Source organism: Desmodus rotundus, chromosome 3 (assembly GCF_022682495.2).
Source record: "Desmodus rotundus isolate HL8 chromosome 3, HLdesRot8A.1, whole genome shotgun sequence".
Lineage (NCBI taxonomy): Eukaryota > Metazoa > Chordata > Mammalia > Chiroptera > Phyllostomidae > Desmodus > Desmodus rotundus.
In genome coordinates, this window is record NC_071389.1 from 116,191,056 (window position 1) to 116,203,409 (window position 12,354).

At 37.0% G+C, this 12,354-nt stretch overlaps 2 protein-coding genes across 2 annotated transcripts in view; one reads left to right on the plus strand and one right to left on the minus strand.

Annotated features, from left to right (window-relative positions):
• Nucleotides 1-10,395, minus strand: part of AKAP3 (A-kinase anchoring protein 3) — a 42,047-nt gene extending 31,652 nt beyond the window's left edge. Inside the window, exons 1-4 of the mRNA XM_024558225.3 lie at nucleotides 9,873-10,395; nucleotides 4,866-4,973; nucleotides 3,360-3,459; nucleotides 2,809-2,910 (exon numbers count right to left, since the gene is read on the minus strand). Of these exons, the coding sequence (XP_024413993.2) occupies nucleotides 2,809-2,904 (96 nt within the window). The 5' untranslated portion in view covers nucleotides 2,905-2,910; nucleotides 3,360-3,459; nucleotides 4,866-4,973; nucleotides 9,873-10,395. The remainder of the gene's footprint in view (nucleotides 1-2,808; nucleotides 2,911-3,359; nucleotides 3,460-4,865; nucleotides 4,974-9,872) is intronic.
• Nucleotides 10,396-10,452: 57 nt separating this feature from the next.
• The window catches only part of NDUFA9 (NADH:ubiquinone oxidoreductase subunit A9), a 40,902-nt gene continuing 39,000 nt past the window's right edge, over nucleotides 10,453-12,354 (plus strand). Inside the window, exon 1 of the mRNA XM_024569699.4 lies at nucleotides 10,453-10,593. Within this exon, the coding sequence (XP_024425467.1) occupies nucleotides 10,545-10,593 (49 nt within the window). The 5' untranslated portion in view covers nucleotides 10,453-10,544. The remainder of the gene's footprint in view (nucleotides 10,594-12,354) is intronic.

The window sequence follows — 12,354 nt, forward strand, 5'->3', positions numbered from 1 at the left end:
AAATCTTGTGCTTCAGTAGAAAACTATGCATTGTCTATAGTCCATAGTTTATAGACTAGGCATACTGAGCAGGGGTGCACAACCTGTGGCCCATGGGACATACGCAGCCCGACACAAAACCATAAAGTTACTTAAAACCTTTTTTTTGGTCATCAGTTTTTGTTAATGTTTGTGTATTTAATGCGTGGCCCAAGACAATTTTTCTTATTCTAGTGTGGCCCAGAGACACCAAAAGTTTGGACATACCTGCTACAGCTTTAATCTATTTCTGATTCTGTGGAAGCAATTTTACATCTCTGTAGGCTGTAGATAATGACAGCAATGCAAAAACAATTCTATACGTCTATAAACATATAATATAAATTATATTACATAGAATATAAATTCTGTTTAGTGGAAGTTCAGCTGACTTCTCTTCCCCACTGTGGAAAGGCCAGTTTTGCCTCTATTTGTGCACTTATTTCAATATTCTTAATCTATAAATATCTTTTTTATTCTCCTTTGAACTGGTTTTAACACCTCATCAATTTCCTCATCAAAGACTTGAATAAAATCTTTAATATGCATTCATTTTCATATCTGATTGGGAATCTTGATTTTACCCTTTTTTGGAAAATTATCCCTTAATAGTAAGTAGTAACTTAAAGAAAGATACACTCTCTGCAAACAGATATGTTTCCATAATTGAACTAAACAGTACAGGTAAGTCTTATTGATGCAAATGTGGGATTTATTCTTCTATGCTTTTCAATTCTTCCATAGTATTTTAAGTAAAACTACAAACCTACAGCATGGCATAGAGCTTTTTGATGGAGTATAAAGAGTTGTCTTAACTTGCTGTGTTTATAGGTTTTTATTGTCTATGTTTTTTAAACCTAAAGTGTGTGTACCCTATGTCCATTAATCCACGTGATCCAGAAGAATTTTGCAAAAATGGTTGATGAAGCTACAGTGACTGACTGAAAGATGACCCACCTTTGTTTTTCTATCAGTGCAGTGTACAACCAAACATCCATATCTTCCAAGGCCCTTAGATATCTGGCAACCTTTATCTCTCTTCCTATGTAGTAATAACCTGAGCACTTGGGGAAGGTGGATATCAAATTATTTCTGAGTCTTTCTTAATTAAGGTCAGTGAAAATTTTCATGTCTTGACAAAGAATATGAAAGGGGTTAAGGGGTTTAATTTTGTTTCCTCAGTCATCTTTTGTTTCAGTAACTTAGTTTTAAGCCAACATACAGGGTATGGCAAAAGTAGGTTTACAGTTGTTCTTTTGGGAAATAAAACAATAATTAATAAATAATAATACAAGATTAAACTGTTTTGTGTACTTGCAACCATAAATCTACTTTTGCCCATGCTGTATATATCTTCTATCCTATTCTTCTTCACTTCTAGCTAAATTAAACATACTTATAAAACTTGCCCTATCTCCCACTTTGAAATGGTGTGCTCTTTAAACACCTATCACAATTATTATCCAGAAAATCCTTTTGGTGAATTATCATAGATTTCTTATAATTAGTGTCTGCCAGTTACTTAGAGCTTTTAAATTACATTTATATTTTCATGTATATTTTTTATTTTTCCAAATTAATGGTAAAGTCTATGGGAGTAGAAATTGTTTTGTTATTTTTTTTCATTCCCCAGAGTGCTTCTCACTTAATAAAACATGAAGAAATTTCCGTTAATTTGATTTAATGTTGAAACTCATCCATCTTTTGTTTTTCTAAATAAAAGCAGAGGTAAATAAAAGATCTAGTAGAAGCACATTGGTTGGCACTTACTGTATAGTAAGTGGATATTTATTATCTATAGTCTTAATGTCTTACATAGATATGTAAATGTTTTATCTCTGAGGCTATATAAAGATAGGCTAAATACATTTTGGACAAACAGAAGATGGGTCATGTAACATTACATGCAAATAAGTGTTTGATACTAAGGATAAGGATTACAATAGTGATTCTACTAGTTTACAAAATCCTTAAAGGGTGGGAATTCTGTCTATTCTTACATATGTGACTCTAAGAGTCAACACCAGTTTATCCATTATTGTCTCTCAACTTCAAGTTAATCCTTCTTTGTCTTGCTTTGTGACACTGGAACTGGATCCATTAAACATTTCTCTTTTGGCCTCTGGCTTTGTTAATAGAAGGCATTGCAGGATACTCTCTGGTCAGAGCAGGAGGAAAAGGCTTCTGTTCTGGCCTACCTATACCCTCTGGCAGGGAACTTTTGTGGATTCTTAGTTTCTTCTTTGTTAACTGTCTCTTAGCCTAGGGGTAGTAACTGCTTTTGCATTTGCTACTTCTAGAACTCTGAGAGTCCTCTTTACAGCTTTTCATAGTTAACTTGGGTAACCACCTTTAATAAATAGACTTTTAACATTAAAGTACTGGTGTGGTTTCCATCTTCTGACTGGATCCTGACTTAAGTGCCTGATATTAGTAAATATTTAATAAATGTTTGTTGAACAATGAAGGCAGACTGACAATATTTTTTTGAAGTTCTGATAATTTTTAGACAGCCTACATTTCAGAAATACTTTTTATGAACAAACTTTTACAGCTGTAATATATAGCTTTTCATTAATTACAGCATATTTCTCCTAATAAACACCATATTATAGGAATGTATTCCAAATATTATAGATGGAAAGTCTTTGTCCTTAAGGAATTCATTTTCTCCCCTCAAGAAGTCAGTCTTCAAAAATAAGTGGCTGATGGGACAGAGAAAATGAGGCTACTCTTAATGGCTCTCCACATATTGCTGACCCAGTATTTGCAAGGAGGTTGACAACTTACCATTTTCCAGTCTTGGGGCTGGCTGTCTCCAGGTGAATAGACATCAACTTTGCATACCCCATTTTGGCTTTGCAACCAGTTAACCCTGTCCGACATCTGGAACTAGAAAAAAAAAAAATGGTCATCAGAAGGGCAAGTTGTATAAAAGTAAGGAGAAAAAGGTGAATAGTTGAGGTGCGAAAAATAGGATCTATGCTTTCAATAGAGACCTGTCCCAAGAGCTATTTCAAACTCATCTAACTCTGAATATCTTCATCCTCAGCTCCCAACTACAGAAAGATTTCTTTTATCTCTTTTGCTAAGGTCAGTGCCTGGGCTATTAAGAGGTGCTTAAATATACATTTGTTCATGAAGGAACCTAAGCAGCCATGTCCTGCCCTTGCGTCCTTGCTTGATGTCCCTTCCACATCTTGGATTTTCAGTAGATGGTCAAAATTCAACATGATAAAAATAGAGCTAATTTACTTCTCCCTGCCTGTTTTTGCCCCACTAACTATTTTGTGAAGTAATATACAGTTTGTTTTTAATTAATTTATAGACCACTAACTTACTTTTATTAGCAGTAAGTCTAGTAGTTCTTCCTTAGATCAATCTCTCCTCCAATTAGCCAACGATCCTGGAGAAATTCTGCTCACTGGTTCAGCCAAACTTCTGAATGGCAGAAGAGAGATGTCATATGCACCACCCAATGCGAGGCAGCAATACCCTTGCTGATGCTGATTCTTTCATAACCCTCCTAACACTTTCCTCTATTCTCTAATTTCTGTAATGACACCAACATTAATCTGGTCTTCTAAGCCAGAAAGCTGATATTCATTTCACTTGTATCCTTGCACCACAAGCCTCCCTCATGCTGTCATTCATAGCCATTTTTCTTGAAAGAATTGCTTATTCTTGCTGCTTTTGTCCTCTCACTTCACACCTGAGCATCACAGCCCTTATTCAAAATACTCCTTTGGCCTTATTCTCATCCACCTTTCATAGCATCTTATTTGATAGTCCTTGGGAACATGACTAATTACTATGATATTTTCCCACTGATAATCTATAGGTATGAGAAGCTTCTCTCCCCCTTTCAGTGCCAAACTTCCATCACTAGGCTTCCACACTGATAGCTCCCTTCGCTATAAATGTTGCTTTGATGTATTTTTTCAATAAGCAAGATAGAATAAGATGGCCAATTTTTCCTTCCCCAACATCCTCAAACACCTTTGTGAAACATACACTTATATTCATGTTTTGATTTGAACAAATATACTGAACTTCTGTTAAAATGAAGTCCAAAAGCTTATCCTATTTTTCATAGTGACATTGAATTTTGAGCTTTGTTCCCATAGGATTTGAACCTGTTTTTAACACCCCAAACACTGATTCAGATTCTGAGCCCAGGAAACAGTTTCCTTTACTCTTCCTGACACTGTAATATGATTCCTTGGGTAAGAAATGGTTTCTCCACCCTGATTAGAATCACCCAGAAAGCTGTTTAAAAAATACTGAATCTGAGATACCACCCCACAGAAAATCTTATTTCAATGGTTTTAGGTAGGGAAACTTAGGCATTGAATTTCTTAAAAGCTCTATGGATGATTCTAACACACATCTAGAATTGAGAATACCTGGGTTTGGGCTTATGGGGGAGATCCTCTCTGAGACAGATGGCTAACTCCTGAAAGATAATTATATATTCTTTTCTTTAAAAATTTTCTCTGAGATTTATAACTTTTTTTGTTATTTTTTAATGTTATTTTTAACCCCAATGAGGAAGCTATTAATGTCTATGAAGTTAAACCTCATATTATTTCTTATGCCTGAATCATTACCATAAAGTAAGAAATGGATGGTACTACTACTTGGCCAAAGAATGAGAAGTCTTGGAAATGGACTGTTCTGGAGTGTTGACATGCAAGTCTATTAACTAATGTTTATATTTCATCTTAATAAATGACTTCTAATAGAAAATGACTAAATCAATAGGACCTACTGACTTATTTAAGCTATATATCACAATGAAAAAGAATGAAAATTAAACCCAAAAAGGAAATTATGTGATCACTTACTCTTACTGAGGACAGATTCTGCGTTATGAAGAAAGCTCTTGATTAATTTGTTGTTGTCTTTCCTATCTCTAAGTTTACCCACTCCTCCTGCCATGTAATATAAGGAATCTGCAATGGAAAAACACAAAGATGACTACTTTTACATATGAACCCTATTGCTCTTATTACCAAATAATGATTTTGACTCATTATTTTTCACATGTAGTACATAAGGGATAATCAGAAGATGACACCAAATTTAAAGTCCAGATCTTATTCTTGGCACAGTCAGATGGTTTCCAGATGAAAAAAGGTTTTCATCTTCTGGCCAGTAATTTCTGAAATGATTATTTTTCACTTTCAAATCATTGATATATAGGCTTATTTAACAATGAGGAAACTGAAAGTTTTTAGCCTAACTTCAAACTTGCTTGAAAAGGAAGTAGATACGTAGCTAGAATGGAGAATAAGTGCGCTGAAATCATGGATCTCAAAACACTTTGTAAGTATTCCTTTAAGGACTTGAGAGAACTATATATCCTCATGCTATACAAGGAAATTAATAGTTAATGTCATAATCAGCTTCCAGATCAATTGTCTTCCATATATTACCTCTACTAAGACATTTAAATAGAAGACATTAGAGTATTATACTCTTGGAATATCCACCCAGCCCCCTAAAAAATCCCTCTAAATCCTACCTTGTTTCATAGTCCAGGTCAAATCTTACCCATCCATGAAATATTTTCTAGATACTGAATTGAATGTGATCATTCCATTATCAAAGTTTCCATCATATATTGTTTCAATTTTTATATTCCTTTAGCATTTTAATTGTTCACATATATCATATATTCCATCTCCTTTATTAGTATGGCTAGCTTTAAGAGGGCAGATGCATTTGCTTACCTATCTTGGTATCCCTCATAGTAGCTAGTATCTTGAAGTTGGTGTTTAATAATTGTGTGCAGAAAGAATACATACAAATACTGCTTATTTCTAATTCCAGATAGCTCAATTTTTCTTTCTTAAATTGGAAAATATGAGAAAAAAAATTGTGCAAGTTTGCTATGGTGGTAAGCCATACAATTAGGCTTTCTTAAAGCTTGACTCCATTTGGGGATAATTTCACCCTAGAGATTTAAGATGTAAATACTCAATGATTTATTAACACACCTTCCTATTCCAGTAATACTAATAAATCAACGTCTCTGAAGTGCTCTTGTACTTCTTTCACAAACAGAAAGTACACTTACTAGTCATATATAGCCAGCAAACACTTTCACTTACATGTCCTGCGTTTATTCTATTTTTCTATGTCTTCTATATTTATTTGCATCCAATAAGCTTGTTTTAAACTTTAACTTCCCTAAGTTATCCTGGATAATAGTGTATATATATAAAGAGGTAATCAAATACTTTTTGATGATAATGACATTTAAACTTCTAAATCTGTATACATTTTCCATAAGGAAATGGAAAAAAGGGGAAACAATCTGAAGAGTTTAATTTAGCCAATGAATGGATACATAATTTCTTAACTTCGAAGTTGGTGAATAACATCCTTGAGTTAGGGTGGAAAATAAAAAAGGTTGCTTTGTGTTATGTACTAAATTTGATGAGAAAAGAAATGTATACATACAGTATAAAGACAAATTGACCTTAGAAACCATTTATTCTCACTCCCTCATTTAGGAAACAGAGACCCATAGGGGGAATATTAAAACTAGTGGATATATTCCTTTAAATATTATAGGTCTGCAGGTTAACATCCTGGAAGCCAGGAAATTTTTCTATGGCCAATAGAGGGATCCTCCAGCCAATTATAAGACTGACCTTAATGTTTACTAAAAATGCCAGTGTGATTATTACTTCAATAATAATTGAGGAGGAGTGCAAATGATTGTGTGTCAGCCAAGAAGGGCATAAACAACACAGGGATGTGGTTACAGTTGCTGTGTCCCAAACCGTAGCTCTATCTCAAGACAATTTCTCCTGTATTCACCATAAGCAAGAGGCTCCTGTTTACTCAAAGTTCCTAAATTCATAGAAAAGCTGAAATTACAGGTGGAATACATGAAGCTTTTGTAAAGTTGATACATATCTGATCAAGTTTTAAAGTTTAATCAGATTTTATTAAAGAAAGAATACATACAAATAAATTCTTTTTCTCTCTCATTCCCTAAGTGTTTGGCATGTTGTTAAATGCCCAACAAATTAAGTTGTTGAAATCTTTTCCAATTGATTTTGTTTAAATAAGGATTAGAAGTGTGTGTGTGTATCTCTCTCTCAATTGTACTGTTCACTGTTAAGCTCACCTGTGGATCTCATTTTCACTTTCCCTTAGTAAAAGATTCTTCCTCTAGTGCCCTATTAGGAGAGACACTTACTCAACATGATTATCTATATATCTTGCCATTTCCCAGTTCTGTTATTTAGTCAAGGCTTCAGAAATAATAGCGAGAGGATGAAAGTGAATAAGAACTGGGACTCAGAGCTATACCAGTTTGGTTTCAGTATCAGAGCACTGGAAAGAACTTTTACAACAGGCACACAAAGAGGAAAAGTCAGCAGGGAGTCGAGCTTCCAGTCTCATCATAAAACTAAGAAGCAGGGAGTAAGAACCAGTAATATCCCCAAACGGATGGGCAAATAAGTCTGGCCAACCTGTAACAAAATAAAAACTTCAGCAGCAAAGATAGTAGGTTTAGCTGCAATGCTGCCAAGTGAGTTCACATATTTCCAGAAGACTCATGTAAAGTTAAAGTGGGCTGGGCAGAGACCCATCACTTGTCACTGAATTTTCCCGTGTAACTAACTAACTATAGGGGATCAGAAAATGAGCTGTTTTATCAGTTAAGTGGGATATCCTACCTTTGTAGTACTGGAATAGTGACTACGGAAGACACCAGAATACACTTTTAAAGTCAACGAAGATGCTGGGATGTTCTTGCTCAGCTCAAGATCTTGTTTCCTCCTCCAGCCTTCCATGTACCTGCCCCTTGTTAGGACTGGTGAGTGACATCAGAATCACAACTGGTGATATCACTGTCTCTATAGCAACAGTGGTGAGGCTACTAGAAATTGTGTCGTCAAAGGACAGGAGGAGGGGTGAAGGTATACTACAAGACTCTGATGCTTAGTTTGGAAGAACTGGGTTAACTTTCTCTTAATTAATTTTCTTCTTTAAGTGTCTAATTTAGGTAGGAAATATGGGAGGGGAAAATTTTGCCAAAGGATTTCCACCTAAAACAATACAGTAAGTATGATGTATTTACAAATCCAAATAGATGCAGAGAATAAGAATTAAAAGGATTGGGGGGGGTCTACTAACTTTTTATACAAAGCCCATGGAATCACTTCATTTTGTGGGATCCAGTTTAGACTCTTCTTCTTTATAAACATTTTACCTTTTGTAAAAAATAAATTTTGAGATATTTTGCCTCAAGTGACCACCTCTGGTTTATAATTCATCTTAGATGGTCAGAGATACAGTAGCATTCACACATCCTCTGCAAGACCTCCACCTCCAACCGTAGCGGAATAAATCAGACCAAGAGGCATTTGGTTGGCAATTTTTAGGCTTAAGGAGGACTTTATTAGTAGTACATTCTCTTTGGAAATGTTACCTTTAGTACTCTTAATTAATGATTAAATATAGGGCTGATCCATAGTTTCCATGAAGCAAAAAGAAGCTCTAATCAAGGCCACAAAATAAGGATTAAAGTTGTTAACAAATTCAAAAGTGACTGACTGATTTATCACAGGATTTCCTTAACACATTATTTATTGATGATCTTTTATATTCGGTCTCAGTTTCTTCATCTTTAAAATAAAGAAGTTGGGCACGCTGATCTCCTACAATCCCTTTTGGCTCTAACATTCTGTGATTTTGATACTTCAGAGGTACTTGAACAGAACTACATATATACACATATAGCACTTTGCAGTTGACAAAGCACTTACATATCCATTGTTATCTGATCCTCATAATAACATTTTGAGGTAAGAGGGCAAGAATTTCCCTGTTAGGGGTAGAATCTTGCTCAGATTACAACTAATAACTGGTAGAACTAAAACTGGGATCTAATATTCTAAGTTTTAAGTCAATGCTCTTTCAACTATATCATGTTACATTGAAAGTAGTATTTAGTACACAGGGCAGTGTTCGACTTGGAGATATAAAAGAACACTAACCGGCAATGTTTGGCGGTGATAGGAGGTTGCTGTTCATAGGGGTCTGTCAATTTATTAAAACCAGGAAAGTATGTTACTTATATGGACCCCAGAATCAAATGTGAACCAAATTTTGAGTGTTCATTGAACACAGAATAAGACCAAGAAATAGGAGACAGCACAGCATTAGTTTCTCTGATGAAATTTCTTCAGGAGTTTTCTCTTAATTCAGTTTGGTAGGTGACACTTCAGTAAACAGTGGGGGTGGGGTGGGGTGGAGAAAACCACTCTCACGAGCTTAATTATGCGCAATCTACTCACTACAGATCTTTGTCCATCCCAGCACGCACACGCCTTTCTCCCTGAAACAACAAAGTGCGGAAGAATTACCAAGTCTACAAAGGTCCCCTAAACTCCTTCGTTTTCTGATAAGCCCAAGGTGATGTCCCAGGACAGGTTGCTGGTTGCCAGCTCCTACTCAGGGACCTTGAAAGTTGAACAGAATAACCTATGTAAAACCGCAAGTGTTCTGTCTACTCTTTCTGGAATTTCCTCAGCCTCTAAAACGATGCAGATTATTAAAGGAGTCCACAGTTAAAACAAACAAAGCAAACCAAACCAAAACAAAAACCATTGCTCCAGAGACGGCCGTCTTGAGTTTCTTTCTAGAAAAGTGTGCAGGTACCTTACATGTCTACTAAATTTTACCTAACATTTCAGAAATTTCATAGGCTGCCTGAAGTCCACTCATTAATCACACTCTAGGTTAAGAATCCCTGGGCTTATATGTCAGGCGGTGATAAGTGCTTTGATAAATACGTGGTAATAAAAGACAGTTGGAATGATGACCACCTTGGATAAGATGTCAGAGAAGTCTTCTCTGAGGAGGTTTCCAGAGAGCACACCTGAGCTGGTGCAGACATCTGAGTCAGCGTGCCAGGAAAAAGATAACAGTGAAAAACAGAGGCTTCGAGGAGAGAATAGAGAATATGCTTCGGTGAATTCGACGTGCATATCCTCGTTTCTATTTCTCTCCCTTTGTTTCTGCATCCCCGCCCCACTCCTTCCTTGTAAAAACCGCTCCCCTGGACCCTAGTTATCTCCTTTAAGAACGTCCGGAGTTCAGGGGCCACGCCTCCACCTTCCCCTAGTCTCACCAGGGCTTCCTTCTCTGACATTTTCACGAAATTATAAACTGAGAGGCAGAAACGGTGAGCTCAGGTTCTGCCATTTTGTACGCCCTTGAGCCAGTTACTGGTGTTACTTCTAGTTTCTCGGGAACGAGATGGTCTTTACGGTCTTTCCTGTCAGGTGAGAATTCTTTTCTTTTTACTCCCCCTTCCCTTCAGAACAGCACCCTTCCGTTTTGCTCTCTATCTCCAGCCCGCAGTCACGCTCTAGTCTCTGACCCGCCCCTTTTCTTCCCGCGTAGCGCCTGCGCACACTCTCACGGACGATTACTTTTGACCCTACCTTGTAGCCGTAGTTAGTCGGAACGCCGGCGGCGGGGGATTGTGGGAGAAGATGGCGGCCGCCGTTCACCCGCGGCTTGTCCGGGCCTTGCCAATGTCACGTAAGTGTCATTGGGAATACAGGCTCCAGGCTGGGATTCCAAGTCGGGGATCGAAAGTTTTGGGAGTGGCGCCGTGCTGGAGCGGTCATGCTGACTCTCTGGGTACCTTAGTTTTTCTAGGGCCGGACCTGCCTCGGTCCAGTTTCTCCTTAACGCTTTCCCGGCTCACATATTAAAACGTGTATTTGGGAAGGGGTCTGCACCGAGAGAACGTGAGCATCGGGAAGGGAAGAGGAGAAAGTGGGGGACGTATAAAGGATTCAGAGAATCAACTTTCCCATAGAGTTGTAAGAGTGTGGGGTTCTGAGAAATGTTTATGTGGGGGCAGGGAGCCGGGAGAGGAATCTGAAAGAGAGGGAATGAAAAGATAGTGGAGAGAAGATTCTTCATAGATTGACTTTATGACCTTGTGCAAACCCTTAATCGGTCTCAAGATTTTTCGTGTCACTTTGGAAATGATAACACCACAATGTCAGGGAGTTTCTGAAAAGATTAGTGAAGTAGTATTTATAAAAGCACTCTCTAAATCAGAAGCAACTCTATAGATGTAGAAAGTGTTAAGTCGAGGTGCTTGGGCCTAGGGAAGCAAGGGGTGCTTGGAGAGAGAAGAATCAGGAGTTTGATAGAAAGGAAAGGGAAGAGGAGTAAAGGTTATCTTAGGATTTGCGTAAGCGTTGTCTGAAAATGGTAAGTGGAGAATTCCAGAAGTAAACAATTCATAAGTTTTAAATTTCATGTCCTTTTGAGTAGCGGATGAGCTCCCATGCCATTCTCCTCCGTCCTGTCACAATGTGAATCATCCCTTTGTCCAGACTATTCATGCTGTAAAGCTACCCACTCATTAGCTGTCTCAGTTACCAGACTGAATGTCAGGGTATTGCAGTACTTGTGTTCAAAGTGACCCTTATTTTACTTAATACTGGCTCCAAAGATCAAGACTAGTAATGCTGGTGGTTAGGATATGCCGAAGAGCAGCCATAAAATGCCTCCAGTAAATGAAAAGCTATGTGTATATGGGAGAAAACAAAACACAGTAGTACATACAGGGTTTGGTACTGTCTGTGGTTTCAGGCATCCACTGCAGGTCTTTGAACATATTCCATGAGTGTAAAAGGGGACTACTGTATTCTGCTGATCTCTTTTTTTCATTTGGTTTCTGTATATCATTTTCTTTTAATTTTTCTCTTACCTCACTGGGCTGCTTTTTAATCTTCTTTGCTGGCTCTTTGGGCTAGTCACTCAACCACTCTGAGCCTTAGTTTCTCTTTCTCATCTGTGAAGTGCCTGTAAAGATAACACTAAGTAAGATAATAGTTATTAAGCATTTAGAAACAATATGAAGCACCTGGTAAGAGCTTTGTAAATTTAGCCATTAGTTATTATTTTGTTACTGTGTGTCTGATCTGCAATGTTTGTTTTTAATCTCTGTGGGTTTAGTAAACTAGGCTTTTTCTTCAATTCCATACTTTTGAATAGGAAAAGAAACAGTGGTTTCTGGGAAGAGTGCCACTGGAAAGCCATTCCTAGAAAACACAAAGACTGACTTTCTTTGTTACTTACCTACTTTTATATTAAGTCTGAATTGTACTCTCTAAAAAAAGAAATGTTGTCTACTAATAATCCTCTGTCTGCAGCCCTTGTCATCAATTTTTTTTTTTCATTCATCTCAATTTTGAAGTCTGTTCCAGGTAAGTCTTTTGCTATACCCTGTACTGGACTTAATTCATTCCTATTATTGTATGTGTTAATGTGTTTCTCATG